Source organism: Hoplias malabaricus, chromosome 17 (genome assembly GCF_029633855.1).
Source record: "Hoplias malabaricus isolate fHopMal1 chromosome 17, fHopMal1.hap1, whole genome shotgun sequence".
Classification (NCBI taxonomy): Eukaryota; Metazoa; Chordata; class Actinopteri; order Characiformes; family Erythrinidae; genus Hoplias; species Hoplias malabaricus.
In genome coordinates, this window is record NC_089816.1 from 29,506,983 (window position 1) to 29,530,522 (window position 23,540).

Below are 23,540 nucleotides of genomic sequence, written 5' to 3' on the forward strand. Positions count from 1 at the left end.
ATAACAACACAGAACTTAGTTTACTCGTTTTTTTGTTTGTTGGTTTGTAGTTTTCTTTGGCTTATGTTTTGTTTTAGATCATGTTTACAGGAATTTGTCATAGACAAATATATTATCATACACAAACAGCAAAATTGTGCTAAAAAAAACTCTTACAAACTCTAAACAACTGCACATTCATTGACTACACTTCCTTTTTGTTGAAGTAAAATAGCATGGGTATACCGCAAGCACCAAACAGAAGTGTGTGTGGATTTATTAAACTAATTTCACACCATTTGTTTTGAGTGTAGTTGGCAGTGATATAATGGGGTTAATGTTATTATTGCTTTCTGTGCCACCTTTGAAATACTCTCCCCTCACTACACAAAAGAACAATAATTACCTCATGTTTGTACTGTGTCGCTATTTAGATAATGCTGACATCAGTTCAACTATTATTAGCAAAAATAAACAGAAGTTAAAACAGGTTTGCTTTTCAGTATTTTGGACTTCATAAACCTGAGCATAAAACGTACATTGTTCTGTTAATAAAAGCCTTTTCAGTATGAAACCCATGCCTCATGATGGATGAGTAGATTAGAAAACAAAACAAAAGCAGCCAGCATGACGTGAGACTCGGAGATCACAGAGGAGACGTTTTTGGGTTAGAGTGAAATAAATGCGTTGCTTTCAAATGCAGGCTTCCAGCAGGTAGGATCCAGCTACATGAATTGTACATCCCTGATATATTCCTCGCCTATCCATTCTCTTTAATAAAAAAGAAAGCTGGTAATAAAAATAGAAGTAATACTCAGCTCTTAAAAATATGTTTTTGCATTAACAATTTATAGCCACCATGATATTAGCATTAGAAAAATGTCTGACCACATTTTGTATTATTTTCAGTGAAAACTGCCATAAAGTACATTTAGTCACCAATTTTGCAGACTCAGAAATGGTATTCATTCATCCGTTCATTTTCTGTAACAGATTCATCCTGTTCAGGGTCTCATACACTTAAAAATAAAAGTAGTTCAAAAGGGTCTTTAAGCAATGCCATAAAAGAATCACTTTTATTTCCATGAGAAATGTTCTATGGCATCACTCAAGGAACCTTTCATAGCACCTTTATTGTTAAATGTACAGAGGGTTCAGAAGCAACTCACTCCCTAAGTCACCCACACGTAATTTAATCATCTACTGAATGTATTGTGTCCACACTTGTCTGTAAAACTAAATCCATTTTTGCTTTCACTCTTTAAAGAAAAAAAAAATCAGACACAGCAGGGTTGCTGGAGTTGTTATAGCCCTTAGAAAATCTGAGATTAGTTCACCAACCAAAAATATCCAGGCAACAGTGTCCATAAAGGGACAGGGTGACATGGGGATAAAAAAAATCATGCAGAGAAACAGGTGGACTACAATCTGTAAGTGTAGAAACTGCTCCTTTATATATACAATCAACATACATGCCATAATGCCCAACATTAGAATAAAACCAAATAACATTATTCCAGTGTGAGGCTGTTATGTTGGATTAACTTTTTCCAGATCTCTCCTTGTGGCAGTATTATTTGAGGTTATTATCCAATACATAGTTTTAGCAGTTAATACATAATGATTTAAATAATGTGAGCTGTTAATTTAACAAATTTGTGCAAAATCTCCTGAAAAATTAATAACTTACACTTCATTGCCATGTAGACTAGAAATTAACATCTCTTGCTTTTGCACAATACCGCATAAGTAGCTATGGGATTGTACTGTTTACAGTATGTTATATTATTGCGAATGTTTTATGTAAAATGTCCCATTAATTAAACCAATTTGCACCTGCAATTTACACCTCCTTAAAGCAATGATGATGTGATTTAACAAATCCATAATGAATAAAGATGTGTGGTTTGAATAAGGCAAAGATTATTTTCAACAGACATTCAATGCGTCACAACAACTGTTAAAATGTTGACATTTTGCCATGGGGATTTAATTGTATGGTGCCACAACAAAAGCAATGATTCTGGATCACAAGCACCACTCCAACTCATAACAAAGGTACTAGGTTGTGTTCCATCACCCCAGAGAATACACTTCCACTGTTCTACAGCCCTTCTAGCAAACACTTGGCATACAGCGTGGCATGTGTCACAGGGCAGAAACCTCCTTCACTCACACCTGATTGTTAAGTTTACCTCTATTCATTCAAGAAGACTTTTCAGACTAAGGTTTCAGCTAAAAAGGGAACAGGGTTTAATCTTTATTAAGAAGACGTGAAGGTTTGAGGTGTTAACCTGGGTATATTCTCAGATACAGTCACTCTGCCCACAAATAGACTGACTCTGTTGTATATCCTTGTATACACACTTTTTATGGCTCTGGTACTGGTCTGACATGCATCCTCCTTCTACACATAGACGTTGCCAAAAATTAGATTTGTGATTGGTTATTTTGCATGTCAGTCAAACTTAATTTCCTGCAGTAGTAGACGGTTCCTGGCCATGTTAAGTGCCGAAAGGTACCTAACAGGTTCTGGTGGAGTTCCAAATATTGCTAACAAAGAATGTTTTTTATACACATTTAAGGAGTAAAAAGTCATCATTCTTTTTACATTCCACTAGTGCCATTACCATGACACTAGTTATTCATTATATGCAAATTATACTTTTGCTTACATATATCATGCTGTCATTTGTAGACCACTATGTCCAACATCTGATAATTCCTGCCCTCCTCCAAAATATTTATAGTGCAGTTTCTGTAGAACTGAGCAGGGATTAGCAATGATAGAGGCCCTATACTCTCATAAAAGTGCCGTTCTATTGATCAGTGTCTTTGTGTGACTGAAAATCTGTGCAGCAGTGGATGTGCATTAGAATAGCTAAATTCAGGAAAGATTTTAGACAATATTTTGGAGAGATAGAGCATCTATTTATCATTATTCACCTATGAGACACATCGTAAGAAGCATTGTAAATGTACTGATACTATTGAGTTTCAGACTATAGATCCTATTCGATTTGTAATATTTGTCAGCCATCCTCTAGTCCTATATCAGTGGTCAGTGTCTGATTATAAGATCTCCATTGACTGTTGACCGCTCTCATCTGAGGAGTGACATTGACATGTGTAAGAAATGCCTGATACACTGCAGCATGACACCACTAACATGTCAGTGACACTGCTGTGTTGAGAATGGTTCATGACCCATATAATATCAGAAGAAAAGGGGTCATGTGGTCAGAAACTGACCAGTGATGAATGAGGCAGGATGAGAATGACAAACTGAGCACAACGGGAGATGGGCTACACTCTTCAAATGTACACTTATATAGGTTAGGTGCACATGTGGAGCTGCATTCTCTAGAGAGACAGAGCACTTTCCAGTGAATTTGGAGTGAACTGGAGTGCCTTTGAGATTTGAGCATTAATACTTGATCTCTCTAATGTTCTTTAATATATGTTCTGTGGCTGGATTCAATCAAATGTGAGCAATTCCTACATCTAAAGACCATCTAGAAGAGTGGAAGTTGTCAGTGCATCAAAAGAGGGACAGACTCTTTATTAATACCCAAGAAATATTGCCCGAGCAATAGGTGTCAACATATATTTGGTCATGTAGTACATTTTCTACACTGACTACACTTCGAACAATAATTACTACACATTAGTACTGTGTTGCTATGTTATTTAGATAATCTTTTCAAACCAGCTCAAACATTATTACCATATTAAACACATAAATCAAACACATATCAAACACAGCTAGAAAGGAAATTGTAAAAACGACCGCATTAGAGGTTTGTTCTTCAGTGTTGTAGACTCGAGTTCATAAAACCACACTAAAATGTATATCACGCTGGAAGGCAGACCAATAAAGTTGCCATGGAGAGGAAGCAGAAGAAGAATGTTTCTAATAAAGTGGATGAGGAGTATATAATCACCATATGATATCTCCATTTTGCACAGACCTAGTACATACACCCACTTGACAGTAGGTACACCTATATGCCGTTGCTGTCCAAAGAAAACCATGTACACACCTCTTAATTTGTTTTTCATCTACAGCTACAAAGCTGTTTAGATTGTGTGGCATTTTCACAATGCATGAATTAAGATGGTCCATAATGAACAGTAATGCCTAGAAAAAGAAAAGTGAAAAATATACACCTAGATACGAGCCATTGCAAGGTCAAGTTTTTGCTTTATGATGCGAGTCAAGACCTGAGTTATGAGCGAGCAAGCTTACGCCACCTAGGTAGCCCAGTGAGTGTTCAGTTCATTTGGTTGTTATCATGTATCTCTGTCGTATCGCTGTTTATTGTAGCATTGTAGCATTAATTGTGTAGTGAGTAAGTTAAGCTGAGCATGAAAAGAAAAACTCCCCCCAACCTCCTCTGGTATCCGCCAGCATCTTTGTCTGATCTTCAAGGTAAATATACTTAATAGAACCAGTTTTTTTCTTGACAATCTCTTTTATTATGTACTATTATTTTTTTTACACATTATTTGTTATTGATAAAGTAAATGTTATTATTTAAAAACACATAACAAAAAAAAGTGTGTGTTTTTTGGGGGCCTGGAATGGATTAATATCATTTCAATTAATTTTAATGGGGAGATTTTATTTGGTATATGAGCAAACTGAGTTACAAGCTCGGTCACAGAACAAATTAAACTCGTAAGCCAAGGTATTAGTGCGTGTGTATATATATATAATTGATAAAAATGTCCTTATCTTACATATTCAGATGAAATACCAAGTAAACATAATAAATTGGGATAATTTACATTTGGATAATGCATATGCTCTCCTGGGTTTGACACCTAGTAAAAGTCCTCTCAAAAATGTGCAGTTCTGCAGCAAAGCAGATACTAAATTCACGAGAGAGTGAGTGAGAGTGAGAGAGAGACATTTCCCTGAGGCCTGTTGTCATGCTATTCATCCAGCACCATCACTTCACATCTCAGCATGATAATGCGCAGATCTGTCCACAGTTTCTGAAAGCGAAAAATGTCCTAGTTCTTCCGTTGCCTGAATACTCACACCAGGCAATGCAAGGATCACTTGTTTAAGAGCAGACTGATATCTCAGTGGGCCACTGAATGATATTGGCATGCCATGAATATATCAGTATATATCAGTATTGACCTCTGAAGGGTACTGCTCCAATTAGGAAATGCTGAATATTTTATTTCTTGTTACACAAAAATTATTCAAAAATCATCTGCTGCACTAACTGTTTTAATGATACACTATGCATGTGTATCAATATTAATACTCATACATTTCCATATAACTCATGAATTTATTTAGACTTATTATATTGGAAATTAAATTAAACTTAATGTTTGCTTGATGTGTTTAACCACAGTCAGCTTATATATTTAACCACTGAAACAGCAACCAATGAGAACAATATTTCCATATTTCTCTCATAATCTGATTATATTTTATTTAAAATATACTGGAACCCCCCCCCCCTCTCGATTTTCAAACAAAAGCTGCCACCATCATCATCATCACCCAGTAATACATGTATTATTTTCCTGAATGAACACTGCTGTGCAAAAACACTACCAGAGACCATTTTTCATTTATTTAATTTGCAGTCAAAACAGCCATTTGGACACATTATTCATTTTTCAGTGTCAGAAAAAAAGGAGAAACATATTTAACAGCATATTTACAAATGCCTCAACAACTGAAAAAAACAGGAAGGAAATCAGTAAAAAAAAAACAACTGAAAGCCAGTCTCTGTAAAAAAGGGAAACCATGACAAAATTCAGAAACAAATATAATATTTAGTTGTTGAAGCTTCTGTATATTTTCTGTTAAATATGATTCCTGCTGGCGGCACGGTGGTGCAACAGGTAGTGGGGTGACTGTCTGTGAGGAGTGTGGTGTGTTCTCTCTGTGTCTGCGTGGGTTTCCTCCGGGTGACTGTCTGTGAGGAGTGTGGTGTGTTCTCTCTGTGTCCGCGTGGGTTTCCTCCGGGTGCTCCGGTTTCCTCCCACGGTCCAAAAACACACGTTGGTAGGTGGACTGGCAACTCAAAAGTGTCTGTAGGTCAAGTTATATAAACTGTGTCCTTCACTATTTTCTGAGATTGACCGATGCATTAAAAATTAGGCTAACCAATCAGATTTGGTTACAGACCAAACAAATGAACAGGATGTCGGCGGCTGAACAGCTTGTCTTGTTTGTAGCAGAACACAGAAGCTTAAAACTTAACCAACACGCTGAGACCTAAAATGTGGATGTTAAAAACTATATAACTCCTTTTAATGAGAGGAGCAACATGCAGAAGCAGGGTCTCAAACTCCCCCAGTGAGTTTCACACAGCTGAATTCCCCGTGTTGTTGTGAACACTGGGGCAGATTCAGTGTGGCATTTAGTTGCAGTGTTTACAGTAAAATGACAAATTCACCATTGTTCCTACTCAATAAATCCATTTATTCTTCCTCTTCCAACGTATTCCCATAATTTCAGAGCCCTGAGACAAAAAACATGCCAAATGTAGTGTAAAAGTTCCACTACATTAAAAATCACATCATTGTTTTATGCTCAAAAAAAAATGTACTCAGTGTCCATGGTGAGGGTTAAAATTTGACACTCAACTTTTTCTAATTTGCTAATTTACAGAAGTTGCAAATCTGAAGGAAGAGTGGAGTGTTCTTCTTTCTACAGAAACAAATCTCTTTGTGTTTAATTAGTGTTTAGACTGAAAATTAAATCAGCCACCTGAAACAATGACCAATAGGAATCAGTTCTTAGGCACATCAGTTTTTGGTTTCATAGCAAGCACTCGCAGTCAATGTAACATGGTTTTTGTTTACATGTCTAATCAGCATTTCAGATTCCAATGATGTCTTGCTGATGCTGGATTGGTTAAAAATAAATACAAATAAATAAATATATAAAACCCCCACATATAATGGTAACATCCACCTCATTACACAAGCATCACACTTCGATTTAATGTTTGCGTATTCAAGGTTTGTCTGTCTGTCTGTTTTGTTTTCATCATTATCATGGATCTCTATTTTGTATGTTGCCCCTGTGTGTGTCCAGTATGCCTGCTACCTATGTCTGTTGTACTGTCTCTGTGTCTCTCCTGTCTGCTCAGTCCTTTCAACAATCTACTTGTTGTTTTGTTGTTCTATCCCACCCCTCCCACATTGTTCCTGAATTTGAAATGGGTCTTGTTTTAGTGCTTAGTAATTTGGGGAATGTGGGGGTGTCAGTGTGTTGATTTGTGAGGGGGTTGGATTCAGAGGGGTATAGATGTGGTTTAGGTGTGATTGGTTTTTGGGTCAGTTTGGGATGGGATTGTGAGGGGAAGCTTGGGTGTGGTTGGTTTAGATTAGATTTCCACTGGGGTGAGTGTGCAAGGCCGGGTTGCTTTGAGGTTTGGTTTGGTTTGGATTTGTGAGGAGAGGCAATGTATGGCGGGTTTGTGTTGTGTTTCTGAGGTGATGCAAAAGTGTGGTAGGTGTTCGGTTTGTGGGTCCGTTTAGAATTGGGTTTGTGAGTTTAAGGTGGTTTAAGGGTAGGTCAGGTCATGTGGATGTGGCTGGGCTGGGTGTTTTGTGAGTGGGTTAACAGGATGGGTGAGTGCATTTGGCTATGGACGGTTTGTGAGTGGGCTGAGTTTGGTTGTTGGTAGGTTCTTGTGGGTTGTGGGTTGATATGTGAGTGGCTTAGCTTTGGTGGAGGAGTATGTAGATGGGTAATCAGCTTAAGCAAAATTGAATGGGGTGTTGGTGTGTCCAAAAGTTATCGGCCATGTTTAAAAACATTATACTAGTTACTCTAACCGTTTCTGTGGTGCAAAGACGGGAGAAATTATGAGACTGCCAATATAAATGCAAAAGCAAGATCTTTTGTTGTCTGGCATACTTACCAATGGTGGAGCTGAGGAGCAGGACCTGCTCAATCTTCTTTCCATCATTGTACAGAGCCAAATACCAGGTGCCTGGGTCCATATACTCAATGAAGCCAGTCTCCTGCAGAGAGTTCAACTGCAGGTTCCTTGGCGACGGGCCTGAACTTTCTGAGCCTTTCACTTCCGCTTTGATTAATTGCTTTCCATCCAACAGCTTCACAAAGTCGAACTGGAGAGGAGAGGGAGATAAATGCAAGTTAGCACTAGGGGAACATCATAGGAACATCTCAGTTTGTCACCTACAAGGGTTCTGCTTTAGGCAGATAGTGTGACTTGAGGTTTGGCAACAACATAAATCGCATTCAGGCTTCGTTTTAATTGCGCTAATTAAGTAATTATCATGATAAAACCGCCAAGCTCCTTGACTTGCACTCAAAATTTGCAGCTCATATCCTAATGGATCTGGCCCTGCTCTCTCCGCTGAAGTGCATTATCCTTATGTGGTAATTGTTTGCATTTCAGTGTCTGAGAGAGATAGGGATAAAAATATGATATGTTGAAATCATAGTTACCAACAGCAGGAACAAAGGTATGTTAGTTTTGAATGTGTGGAACTGACACTTTCAACTGAAGTGTTTTTAACAAGATACTAAGATACATTATGTTATAAATATGAGAAAAATATATTTACCCATACTTTTATTTCAAAAGTAATGGATAGAACTTGCTGACCCACAGCATTTCCCCTTTTAACCTTAAATGTATGTTTAGCTACTCCAGTGTCCCCCATTCTGACAGTGCTTGCTTCTCTGTAGAGATTAGACATGCTGGTTGGGCTCCTGTGTATAAAGTGTTTGATAGCTTATGTTGTTATAGCCCTGCTAATAGTCCATTATGTAATTATATACAGCACAGCAGCAATAGCTCTAGACATTTAAGGGTTAAAGCACAGTGAGCACAACAAGGGAATAGATTCTTCTTTTAGCCAGTTATTGTGACACCTACATGCCCCCTTTTCTTGTGTTTGAAGCACACGGCATCATCCTTGGTCTGTTTGATCCAAACACAATTTCCAATGAACAGCATTCATCCGGGAATTGATTTTGACCTCCAGCTCTTTGAAGAAGACATTGTATTGATGTATATAAGATGAGTAGCACAACAGACTACAATTTACATGTAAATTCTACTGGCTGTGTCTATAATCATGAAAGTAGCAGCCCACATCACCACAAGGGACCTACAGCCATATGCAAAAGTTCAAATTATATGTTGGGTTGATTTTATAAGTACAAATAAATATCTTCTACAAGGCACATACTTAAATATGGCACTTTTCTACAATCTCTAGTGAACTATAACTATCTGTGTGCCCAACATAACATATTGAAATGTGCCATATTATATTATAACTGGGTATTATCAAAAATCAATATACCATAGGCAATGCATGTTTAGCCACAATTCTTTTTTTTGTTCTTGATTTCTATTAATATGATGTTCATATAATTAATGTTTAGTTTGTTACCTCTTTTTGTGTGAGTTGCTATGCCTATACTGTAACCACTGTAAATTTCCCTACTGCTGGGTTTATTTTTCTATAGTAAAAATTCCATTAAAATATTTTATTTTCTTCTTTGCAATGTTAAGTAAAATGTGCATGAGTGTAGATATGTATATTTTTAATTAGTGAATTCACTTCATACAAACTGCAAATTTTTTTTTTTTTGGTATTGGTGCCATTTTGGTGAACAACTGTGTGGTTTACAAAAACAAGCCGGATTCCAAAAAAGTTGGGACACTAAACAAATTGTGAATAAAAACTGAATGCAATGATGTGGAGACGGCAAATGTCAATATTTTATTCGTAATAGAACATAGATGACAGATCAAATGTTTAATCTGAGTAAATGTAACAATTTAAAGAAAAAATATGTTGATTCAAAATTTCATGGCAAAACAAATGCCAAAAAAAGTTGGGACAAGGCCATTTTTTACCACTGTGTGGCATCCCCCCTTCTTCTTACAACACTCAACAGACGTCTGGGGACAGAGGAGACCAGTTTCTCAAGTTTAGAAATTGGAATGCTCTCCCATTCATGTCTAATACAGGCCTCTAACTGTTCAATCGTCTTGGGCCTTCTTTGTCGACCCTTCCTCTTTATGATGCACCAAATGTTCTCTATAGGTGAAAGATCTGGACTGCAGGCTGCCATTTCAGTACCCGGATCTTTCTCCTATGTAGCCATGATGTTGTGATTGCTGCAGAATGTGGTCTGGCATCATTCATCTTGTTGAAAAATGCAGGGTCTTCCCTGAAAGAGATGACGTCTAGATGGGAGCATATGTTGTTCTAGAACCTGAACATAGTTCTCTGCATTAATGGTGCCTTTCCAGACATGCAAGCTGCCCATGACACAAGCACTCATGCAACCCCATACCATCAGTGATGCAGGATTCTGAACGGAGCGTTGATAACAACTTGGGTTATCCTTGTCCTCTCTGGTCTGGATGACATGGCGTCCCAGTGTTCCATAAAGAACTTCAAATCGTGACTCATCTGACCACAGAACAGTCTTCCGTTTTGCCACACTCCATTTTAAAAGACCCCTGGCCCAGTGCAAACGTCTGAGCTTGTGGAGCTTGCTTAGAAATGGCTTCCTCTTTGCACTGTAGAGTTTCAGCTGGTAACGGCGGATGGCACGGTGGACTGTGTTCACTGACAATGCTTTCTGGAAGTATTCCTGAGCCCATTCTGTTATTTCCTTGACAGTGGCATTCCTGTTTGAGGTGCAGTGACGTTTAAGGGCCCGGAGATCACGAGCATCCAGTAGAGTTTTACGGCCTTGACCCTTATGCACAGCAATTGTTCCAGATTCTCTGAATCATTTGATGATGTTATGCACGGTTGATGATGATAACTTAAAAGTCTTTGCTATTTTACGCTGGGTAACACCATTCTGGTATTGCTGCACTATCTTTCTGCGCAACAATGATGGAATTGGTGATCCTCTTACCATCTTGGCTTCAGAGAAACTCTGACACTCTGAGAAGCTCTTTTTATACCCAATCATCTTGTCAATTGACCTAATTAGTCTTAATTGGTCTTCCAGCTGTTCGTTATATGCTCAATTTCCTTTTTCCAGCCACTTATTGCTACTTGTCCCAACTTTTTTGGGATTTGTTGACACTGTGAAATTTTGAATCAACATATTTTTCCTTTAAAATGTTACATTTACTCAGATTAAACTTTTGATCCATCATCTATGTTCTATTACGAATAAAATATTGACATTTGCCACATCATTGCATTCAGTTTTTGTTCACAATTTGTTTAGTGTCCCAACTTTTTTGGAATCCGGTTTGTTTTTGTGTATATATATATATATATATATATGTATATATATATATATATATATATATGTATATATATATATATATATATATATATATATATATATATATATATATATACAGCCTGTTCAGGACAGGGAGGTAAAAGGTATGCCTGGGTTTTATGATGAAGAGAAAATGCAGTTATCCACTGTTAGCAATACTAGCATTTTCATCTTAGAATTTATTGGAAAACTGAGGCATGTTAGCCTCCAATAGATAGGTCAGATTGGGCACAACACTGCAGCTTTGTCACTGCACCATGTTTCCCTTGACACAAAAAAAAAATGCAAATTGTGCAGTGCAGAACTGTAGCCACTGAAAGAATGTTCTTTACTTTGATTAACCATGTAAATTAAGTGAGTTTTTCAAACTGTGGAAAGTGGGGTAATTTACATTGAAATGGTAATACTAACAATGAAACCTGTAACTGATTCTTGTCTAATCCTGTCTAAGGCCTTTCAAGAAGGGCAGAGACAACAAGAGACAGACTCCCTTTTAAACCTTCTAACCCTGATCTCAGGAAGCATGTTCAATGCCAAGGGAACCTAAACCATGGTGTACACTCATGCTGGTAATTGCTAGTCTTACAATTGTAGTCATGTTACAGTGGTCCTTACCTCTCTTTATTGGCATAGCATGGGGTTCCTGCCTGAGCAAGGAATCAAACCTTGTGATCCTACACAAATGGAGTAGCAACTTAGCGAATGAGTATTTAATCATGTGAAAATCTCCACTGTGCTTGTTCTTTCCTTAGTCCCTGTATTTGCACTACTTCAGCAGGGCATCATAACAGAGTCCCTTGATCTTGAGCAGCACTGCACTGTAAAGTCATCTCTCTCTCTCTCTACCGCTCTCACTCACTTACTGTACTGGAGTGCGGTAGCTCAGAGACTGCACATGTTCGGAATACTGTGAGCTAGCACAGCAGGCAAAAGGAACGCTGGGGCCCAATTTGTTTGGATAGGGATCTGACCCGGCCCCAAAGACACTGGCTTTTCCACTCAGCGGTAGTTGAGATAACGAGAGCTGGGTCTTGGGCACACTCACTCACACAAGCATCCGTGAACACCACTGCACTGAATCACCAGATAAGTGGGCTATGACAGCCCCCTCAGGCAGCCAGTGGTGCCTCACCTCACTGCGTGTCACTAGCGTTTGCTTATTTCCTCCGTGATGAGGAAGGAGGGCTACTGAAGAATTACTTCTCTCCATCTGCCAGACTCCAGGACTAGTGCACTGCCTCTTTTTTGCACCTTCGGGATAAAGGAGAGGGCTGTGTGAGTGGGTGGAGAGGTCTCGGGGGGCTTTTAGGTGGAGGCTTAGGGGTGGGGGTGGTGGAAGGAGGGTCCTTTCATTCCATTGCCTGGGATTCAGTAAATACTGATGATTCAAAGCTCTATGTTAATGCGCCCCAGGATATCACAAGCCGTGACTCTGCCACATCCATAAAAAGTGGCAGTCGCCCAGCGCTCCCCACAGATAAGAGAGGAAAGGAGCTATTCCTCTAATGGTGAAAAGTCTAAGAGGCTCGTCAGAGCTGGAGCAGTGACTTAAAGACGTGTAAAAAAGTGAAAGAGGCCAGTTTCAGTTATACTGTCTGGCAGAATTGAAGGAAAGGAGAGGGAGGATACACTGACAGAAATTTGAAGTCATTCAAAATTGTGGTCAACATACAATAAAAAAGGAGTTTGAAATCCTATTTAACACTGTAAAATTGTGAAAGTTAAACTGAATGAATTAATTCCTTTTTGCTCTGTGAGCTCTTATCCAGTTCAGGGTCACGTGAATCCAGAACTTAGCCAGAATCACTGGGTCCAAAGCAGGAACACACCCTGGAGGGGGCACCAGTCCTTCACAGGGGAGACACACACTCACACCTTTGGACACTTTTGAGTTTAAACTAAAAATTCACATAATTCAGTTACATTTAAAAACAACTCTAAACCTCCCAGGGTTAATGCAAAACTAGGTAGCTGCCTGTCTGCTTTGACTCCAAATACACATGAAACGTTTCTTTGCCATGTTTTTGGAAGGGTGTATCCTTGAGGTAGGATAAAGTCAGGCTAGCCCAGGGGATTAATGTCATATTAATGTCAGAAAACATCCAATTAGTCTCCGTCATGTCGAAGCTCGCAGGTCTAGCGAGCAGTTAGCACAGTGCGTTCCCGAAGATGAGTCAGAGTGGTGTGTGTGTGTGTGTGTGTGGTTGTGGGGGTGTTGTAGGTGGGAGGGGGTGGTTTTGACTGAGTGCAAATGTCCAGTCAGATGACCTGCTTGGACCTGCACCAGCGGTCGTCTTGTATAGCCAGGCCATGGTCAACTGCAGCATATGTCCGTTTGTGTAAGCAGAGGCCTTCAGGCACAGACTGCTCAATGTCACAGACCATAGTCAAACAACCACATTCTCACACACACACAGGCACTTGTTTTTAAACAATGTTGGGACATAAACACATTTCTCATTTATTGCTAATGTTCAACATATAATAACAAATAGTACATATGTATTGTTCTATTGTGTATGTGTTTTCTGTATTATATGTAAAAGGACACATCATTAAACACACTATTCTGTAGAGTTGCTTCTTATTTATCATATGTGTTTTAAATGCTTAAATTTGTGCCTAAAGTAAATATACGCAATTCAAAATAAACTGAATATGAAAATATCCCAATTTCTATGGCGTAAACATGTTCCATAAAATTAGTGATTATACTATATATCATTCATCCATTCATTGTCTGAAACCTCTTTTCCAGTTCTGGTGGGGCCGGAGCCTACCTGGAATCACTGGGCAAAAGGTAGGAACACACACTGGAGGGGGCGCCAGTCCTTCACAGGGCAACACACACTCACACATTCACACCTACGGATACTTTTGAGAAGCCAATCCACCTGCCAACGTGTTTTTTTGGACTGTGGGAGGAAGCACCCGGAGGAAACCCACGGGGACACGGGGAGAACACACTGTGAGGGAAACTCCTCACAGTCACCCAGAGCGGGATTCAAACCCACTACCTCTAGGTCCCTGGAGCTGTGTGACTGCAACACTACATGCTGCACCACTGTGCCGCCCTACTATATATCATAAAATCAATAATGGTTCCAACTCCTCATTTATAATATTAGGTATTCATGTTACAGTGGGCATATGCAAGGGACTGTAGCTTTCAATGTTGCTTTTGTCAATTGTTTTCTTGCTGATTTATTTTGCTCTTTAATTTATTGATTGATTGATCAATTTATTGATTGACTGTTTTGGCCACATGTATGATATGATCTATGCTCAATTTAAATGAGAGCTACAATCATATGTTCTATCATAATACAATGTTATAGTAGCTGGACTACAGATGGTCTGAATGTTCAAACGTGGAAAATTAGTTAACAAAACTGAATAAATAACAGGGATTTTTTTTTTATGTTGTACTGCATTAACAGATCTAACATGTACCAATATAAATGTAATAGGATTTAGTTAGAGCCTAATAGTAAACGTTCTCTGTTATTACTAGTAATATCATTAAAAATAATAATAATGAATAAGAAGCACTTTCAAAATCTGGACCATTTATTTTTGGTGATTTTTTTTTATTTAAAATCAGGCCCATTTTGGCCCAAAGATATATGAAAACAAACACACACAAAACCAGACACACAGCAGACATGAGCAAACCGAGTCAAGGAGACACACTCTGGCAGTCTCGTCACATTCGAGCATGCCATTTCACAGACATTAGAGAGAGCGTTAGCGAAACCTAAATGAGAAATGTGGCTGTGACTATTTGCAAACAGCTCATGCCATGCTTAATGACCAGTCGAATATTTCAGTGGGACAGCTACCAGTAGTGCAAAAAGTGCTGTGGAGATCTGTGTTCTCTGGAGTAATGGAGTTCCATCTAATAACTTTCAGAATGGCTGGAGTGGCATTCCAGCCACTGGAACTAATCCTCCACAATTTCCGTAGAGTGAACACATGTTCCAGAAAGGGAGTGTATGCATATCAAACATGTCAGTATACTGTATGAAGTCAATGGTTTCAAACACGGTTTGGGTGTTCTTGATAAATAAAGGTTTCGGGGGGGGGGTGCATAACAATTTGTTATGCTTCTTTTAGGTGGTGTTTTGTTTTTCTTCCTCAGCAAATGATATTGCTTTAAATGAGCACACAAACAAATAATTTCTTAATCCTTATGGCAAATACATAAATAAGTAAAAAAAATAATATTAAATAAAATTGAATCAATATTTATATAAATATTTATATCAATTAAAATTCCTGCTTGGAATCTTTGGGCACAAGATCAGAACCCACTCTGACACCGTGAGCAGTCTGTGCAGGCCATCACAGGGCACCATACCACATTCTCACATGTGTAATTTTGACACTGCCAATCCACTTACAAACATGTTCCGAAAATATGGGAGGAATCCGGAGCATGTGGAATAAATACACACAGACAAAACCACATTCTAAATTATTTGACATAATCTCATATTAGCAATTTATTTGCCTCAATATAGTTTTGATGTTAACCCCTTACACTGAAAAGATTAGCTCTGCTAATTTCCCACATCATAGATTTTAAGTGGCCAATCAGGATATCTTTAGGTGGAAAGCAGTGAAATCAGGTCTAAATTCTGGGTGGTTTCAGTCAGTAATCTGAGTAGTTAGGGCACAGTGATTTTGAGATTGGTAAAATGACAAAATGATTGGCCGTGTAGCAGCTTTTCTTTCAGAGGGGAGTTAGTAATCTTAGTACCATTTCTCCATGTGAAATGTAATGGGCTAAAACTAAATAATGCTTAAGTAAAGTAACAAAATAGTTCTACCCACCACAGCTTTAGAGCAAAAATGAGATTTAAAAAAATAATAAATTGATACATGACTTGCTTTCTTAAAATCTATTTCTCTCACAATTATTAAGAAAGACTACTATAAAAGTGTAAGAAATTAATTCTGTCATGAGCTGCAGACGTTATTAACAATTAATCTATCTAACAAAGCTTATGACCTCTTTTTATAAACTGTTCTCATTTTTGACCCAGAGATATTTTAAAACACATACTGGGAAAGAACCCTTTATGTGGCATACTGATTTTTTGTAAAAATGTCAAGATAATTTTGACCTGAATATATGTATATATACACACACACACCCAGAACCTTAGACACACAGCCGCATCCTTCACTCAAGAAGACACACTCCAGCAGTCTCGTCACATTCGAGCATGCCATTTCACAGACATTACTAAGAGAGTTAGAGAGCCCTAAATGAGAAAAAGTGGCTGAAACTATTTGCAAACAGCTCCTGGCATGCCATTTCAATTAAATAAGTAAACAAATAAGTTTCGTTCATGACAGTTCTGACACTGACATTATCCCTGTTATTTTGTTACATAGTCAAGCTATTTTTATTTTAAAACTACAAACAAAGATACACAAAAACACTGGACAACATTTTGTTATATATGATTGAGTTACAGGCCAGTTCTATGTGGCATTATACATTAATCATATTACCATATTGTTAACATGTAAACTTTAACTGACCTAACACATAAGCATTTGTTTTTACAGCCTAAAACATGCTGCTTTTATAAGATTGATATATTTTTTTTCTTGGTTCTGACATTCTAAGTTAGCCGTTAATATATTTTAGTCCTGAAAATGTATGACAACAAACACACAAAAACTCAGATATACAACAGACATTAAAACAGGACTCCAGAAGACCCACTCCGGCAGTCTCGTCACATCCCAGTATGCCATTTCACAGACATTAGTAAGAGAGTTAAAGAGCCCTTAATGAGAAATGTGGCTGAGACTACTTGCAAACTGTCATGCTTGATAACCAGCTGAATATCTCAGTGGGACATCTACAGGTGAGCACAAAAAGTAACACTTGCATTTGTTACAGGGTAACTAGGTATCGAGGGACCTTTAATTGAAAACAGATCTAACAGACTTTATTACTTTGTCAGGTATTCCATCGCTTTCAGCATTTTTCAAAACAACAAAATCCCAGTGAATGCTGCCGGAAGCAACTTGGAGAGTTCTGTATAATGGGGAAAGAATTCAAAGGTATCTGGAGGATGTGTAGGAAAGTCCCTGGAGAGGGAAACTGTTGAGACGTGAACAAACTGGATCTTTATGTAGTGTTCTCTGCGGGGGAGCATGCAGCAGGGCTGTCAGGGCAAAATGTGAATTGGGCAACATGGTAGTGGGATAATTGGAGGAGAAGACAGGGAATGCTTGCTGTACCTGCTCAGAGTGTTCCCAAATACAAATACATAATTATGTGAGCCACAAATGATAGGTGCAGATGCAATGTTTCTGAAAGTGTTTGCATTTGTTTCCTGCTAACTTTGCTATAGCACATTCATAGACGTGCATGCGTGAGGTTTGAAGTGTTAACACTGTAAATTAATTAACACTGTTTTCATATTCCCATTGTATCCATGCTTGACATGAAGAACATCTTTCATCCAATAGTTTGATGAGTTATTCTTCTGAAATGTGGGAAAAGAATTAGTTGTAGAACTTCTAAAACTGCTTTTTTCTTGTTTCTGGAAACTTCATACACTGCACATTATTTATTAGCATGCAACATTAGTAACAACAACATTGACAGTAACAAGCATACGATTAATATCATATATGTTGAAACATATATTACAAATAATATCAGGAAATATATAGATCCACTTCAAGCAAGTGTCAATTTGATTTTAGGCAGGGGACAAAAATGTGGTTTTCTAAAACTTAGGGCAAGTTAAAACCATTAAAAGAAAAAGAGAGACTTTTGTCAGTTCCTGACAGTTTATGATCAGGGAGAGCTATTTCTATTTATACCAAACCATATCTATTCATACCAAGCTACAAAACTAAAGTCCTGTACTGAAATGACATTAGCAACTCGTACCTCAAAACTCCTGTTTATGACAGGAACCTATACGGTTATATTTTAACTGAAATGTTTAACCTTACTAAAAGCAAGCACCACTTTTATTAAGTAATATAAATTTAATAAAAGGACAGGGCATTGCTGGGAACAAGAAAATACTGACGTATATGTAGAAACACTTATAAGTCTGATGCTGTTGTATGTAACATAATGCACATGTCTTGTCCCTCACTCTCCACTGTTTTAATATTCTGGAAATTTCCCCCATCTTCATGTGAAGCTACACAAAAGCTGTGCAGGTGTATGTTACTCATCAAAAAGTCAGTAACATAAGTTTCCATGTTTTTGTGTCGTTTCAGGGATAGACGAGATGACTCTGTTTTGTAAAATATAGAACAGAAACAAAGGCTTGTGGATCACAGAAATGCTTCCACATGTGAAGAAGAAATTATGATTAATGACTTTAACGTTTTTCGAAACACAGGCTCTAGTAAAACACTAATATTGAGTGGAGCTCGGCTGAAAACCAATGAATTGTGTTTAAGTGCAAGGCGATGTGTGTCCCAGTTCTACTCTCACCTACAACAAATCAAAATCATCAAAATGCACACTTCAAGGAAGGGTATAAAACTTAGGGGGAGACTGGGGATGGGGGAAACCAGCAGACAAAAGAATCCCAACCATTTTTGGTGATTTAGAAATCCTGGCCAGATGCATTTTTGTCAGACAAATAGAGGACATATTGTTACCCTATTTTAGATAATATACAAGAATAGAAAACTACATCATACATCAATAAGTCAGTGCCTTAAACTGACCTCAATGCAGATTTGTTTTAGGGAGTTCTGAAAGAATGTTCTAGAAGGCTAAATATGTACCAAATATTTTGTAGATCTTTATTATGTATTTATTTTATTTTATTTAACGTTATACTTATATAGCGCCTTTTTAGAAACCCAAGGATGCTTTACAATCAACACAACATTCAATCCATACACACACTGGTGAGTAGCGTCAGCCAAACACGCACAGCGTACTCTCAACCAGGAACTGCCATCCACATGGAGGACTGCATCGGGCACTAGTGTTTCAGGATAGAACGCCAATCCATATCTAGGCACACACATTCACTCACACACATGCAGCCATTAGACAGTTATTACAGAAGCCAATTAACCTAACCTATTATACAGTAAATAAGTACAGCCACTGTAAAAAAAAAAAAAAAAAAAAAGAGGTTACATTTTTTATAAACTTCATAATTTCAAGTGAAATCAGACACAATGGATTAACTTCCCATGAGCAGAAACTGAGCTTTGGAACTGTAACCAAGTCCTCCAGTGTCACACAAGACTTACAAACAGGGAGGATGAAAAGTACCACACACTTGTTCTGAGACATGTGAAGCCCACCACCACTTCGTTCCAACTGCAATTCCAAATACGCTATTTTTAAACAGCTCAATATTTACTGTTAAAATATTTTCTGTCAACTAACTTACACCCATTTTGGCTAGTATATTGTTGAGGGATGGGGAGATGGAGGGCCATCTTACCCACACTGAGGCCAATTGAGCTTACCTGTGTTCTTGGCCTTTGAAGGCAATGGAATCATTTGGGAATATATTGTGTTCTCCTGATGACAGGGCCAACACTTAGAAACACTTACTTACACCACTCATGATGCACAATGTTATGGTCACAATTTTAATTTACCACCTATCTTCTACCCTGGTATCCATTACGAACACAAAATCAGAGTATCCGAACCTCTACAGTACCTGTGTGTGAGTGGGTGGGATGTTCCTCCTGCCATAGACTCCAAGCAGAGCATCTCGTGAGAGGGACAGGTTGAACTTGACGTAGGTGGGATGATGCACAATCATGTGGAAACGCCAGAAGAGTCCAGGAGGAATGACCTGGACAACCTGAGTTCCAATATCCACTTCCCCGCGGTCTATGGCACGCCCACGCTGGAACTTATCTGCAACACACACACACAGAGGCACACATAATAAATTACCAGACCTCTGTTCGTGATTCACATGCAACTGGAGCTGGTCACATGGCAGCATTAACTCTGAACTGAAGTAATTAAACTTGAAATTAACTGTTTGGCCAACCTCTTTTGTTTCCTTCTAATGCACTCTGTAGAGAGTCAGTGGCAAATTCATCTTCCTAGTTGTGTTTCCAAAGGGCATTTTGTGGAGACTGTTCTGGAAAAGATCCTATCAGGATCCTCACATACACTGGTTTTCAGCTTCACTTGTTCTCAAAGAGTTTGTTTAATTGACTGAACAAAAAGTAAATATCAATATATAAAATCTAAGATGCTTATCCAGATTTCTAAATAATAACTTAAGCATTTCATTCATTCATTCATTATCTGTAAGCGCTTATCCAGTTCAGGGTCGTGGTGGGTCTAGAGCATACCTGGAATCATTGGGCGCAAGTGGGGAATACACCCTGGTGGGAATACACAGGGCAACACACACATTCACATTCACTCACACCTACGGACACTTTTGAGTCACCAAACCACCTATCAACGTGTGTTTTTGGACTGAGGGAGGAAACCGGAGCACCCGGAGGAAACCCACGCGGACACGGGGAGAACACGCCAACTCCTCAAAGACAGTCACCCGGAATGGGAATTGAACCCACAACCTCCAGGTCCCTAGAGCTTTGTGACTGCGACAGTACTGACTACTGTCCCTAACACTGTTTTAGAATAGAAATGTAATAGAAATAGAAATGTATAGAAATGTAAGTCATTAATGTAAGTTTTTCAAATGCCATAAATGTAAATGTAAACTAGGAAAGTATGAGCATATTTAACCCTCAGTAATGAACAGATGTCCAAGCAAGTAAACAAACCCACAATCTTAGACCACTTAAGCTGTATTATCATTCTGTTGTCAGCATTCATTCATTCATTGTCTGTAAGCACTTATCCAGTTCAGGGTCGCGGTGGGTCCAGAGCCTACCTGGAGGCATTGAGCGCAAGGCGAGAATACACCCTGGAGGGGGCGCCAATCCTTCACAGGGCAACACTCACACACACACAAACATACACACACAAATTCATTCACACCTAAGGGCAATTTCTGAGTCACCAATCCACCTACCAATGTGTGTTGTTGGACTGTGGGAGGAAACCGGAGCACCCGGAGAACACCAAACTCCTCAAAGACCTGGAGCGGGACTCGAACCCACAACCTCCAGGTCCCTTGAACTATGTGACTGCAACACTACCAGCTGCGCCAACGTGCCGCCCTGTTGTTAACATCGTGCCCCATATTAGGGAAAATGTATGAAGTGTAATGAATAGAATATTTGAAAATCACCACTCATGTGTCCTATTATTAATATCATTCAGAAACTTAATATATTTCATCTTATGTGGTCCAGACATTATGGAACTTATCTGCAACACACACACACACACACACACAGGCACACATAATAAATCAGACTTCTTAGCTTCTTAGTCATGTGCCAGAATTAAGCGTGTGGTAATTAAACCTTCAAATGAACACTGTGGCTGACCTCTTTTGCTTTTTCCTTCTGAAGCAGTTCTTAAAGAGGCAGAGGTAAGTCTTGCAGAATTCATCTTTCTGGACCACCCCATTGTGATGGTGTGAATTTAACCTCCTCTCACCCTTTTGGCCCAGCTCAATGGTGAGCTATCTCTCCTTTCTCCTCCTTTCTCCATCCTGTGACCTACCTCGACCGAGGTGGAGAATATATGGAGGCAGAGGCCCTCGGCTGTTAACGAGACAAAAGCACAGCAGACCTGGGACGTGATTTATGAAGGTGGTGGCTTATTTTCAATCTATAATGCCTAAAGCTCCCTTACTACAAATTATTGAGAGGCGTTGAGTCATTGAGAGGCAGGGGTGATAAATCACACGGTGTGTCAGCGGTAAAGGAGACGTTTTCTTCGCAGGAAAGCGGACATGGCCTCTGTACCAAGCTCTCAGACTGTGGAGGACTTCACCACCGCTCTGGGACCTCAGTTCAAGTGACATTCTAGTTAAAGCTTCCTCACAAGAGCAAAGGATCCCTTACGTTCCAGGAATAAGCAGAGATTAGCCCATTAAAATGCCTTCGTGTGAGCAATTGCCCTTGAGATTAAAGATTTATTTTTTTTTTTTTTTAAGTCAGACCTTGGTAAAGACTTCAGTAATTGGGCATAATGCTTTAAGCCAAAAAAATCAAAGATAACCCTCTGCTAGGAGCTATGATTTTCTGCCTTCATCCCATGTCATACCAACACGCAACACACAGCAATAGCCTGTTGGATCATGGACTTCGTAGTCATAGACATCAAAGCTACAGACAGTAAGTCCAAGCCTGTTTCTTTCCCCACCTCTTTCTTATCCAAATTATTGCAATTTTAGACCATTTACTAGAGGTCAAATCCTTACCCTAGTGTGAATAGATTGACTTTGGAGTTCCAAAAGGGCATATTTGGAGACATTCTTAGATCTTGTAATGAAGCAATCTTCAAGCATTCTAAAATTAATAATAAAAGTTAACACCTTACTGTAGTATATCATTCAAATGGCTATAACAACAGCTATAGAAGGCTTTCCTGGCAACTGACATAAACCAATATAATAAACTTTAAAGGCTCATTCCAGCAAGCGAAAGCTGTCATAAAACCAACACAGCTTTTATGACAACTGATTCCTTTATATATGTTTATGCAGGTTTGTGTCAGTTGTCATAAAAGGTTATTAAGCAATGATGACCTGGAGCAGTGCTTCACAAAGTGGGGGAAGATATTGCAGGTGGAAAGCCAAACAAAAAAATGAGATGCATAATGCATGGCGCTTGTAATAGTTCAAACGTAAAGATGAGTTTTGACTTTACTTTTTGTTCAATAAGACGTTGCAGTTTTGTAAGTATTTAAATTTTCTGGAAACCAAAGATGTGTATGCATGTGTTGGAGTTGGGGTGGGGGTAGGGGGTGGTGATTCTCATCTTCCAACATAAACATTTTGGGAGACACTAACTTATAATCAAGTGCTACTCAAAAAAACTGTTGTTATTATTGTTGACTGTGACCCTGAAATGGATTAAGACGATGATAATGATGATTATTGGTGTTGTTGTATTATATATGTATCGACTACACAATCACTAACCGAATTCAAATACTAAACCATAATTCAGATGGGGAAAAAAGGCATAAAAACTCCACTACCCAGAGAAGAACTACACTTTAAGCTTCAGTGATTGAGAAAGGTGTGAACATGACAATGTAAACAAACCCATGGCCTGGAAGGTTTGTCAGTTTCGATTCCTGGATCCTTCCTTTCTCCCAACATTCACACATATATAGGTCATGACATTATGGCTT

General features: G+C 38.6%; 1 protein-coding gene across 1 annotated transcript in view; it reads right to left on the reverse strand.

Moving 5' to 3' along the window:
- The window catches only part of LOC136674158 (teneurin-1-like), a 362,280-nt gene that overhangs the window by 145,872 nt on the left and 192,868 nt on the right, over positions 1-23,540 (reverse strand). The window contains exons 7-8 of the mRNA XM_066650044.1: positions 19,954-20,156; positions 7,887-8,097 (exon numbers count right to left, since the gene is read on the reverse strand). Coding sequence (XP_066506141.1) covers positions 7,887-8,097; positions 19,954-20,156 — 414 coding nt within the window. The remainder of the gene's footprint in view (positions 1-7,886; positions 8,098-19,953; positions 20,157-23,540) is intronic.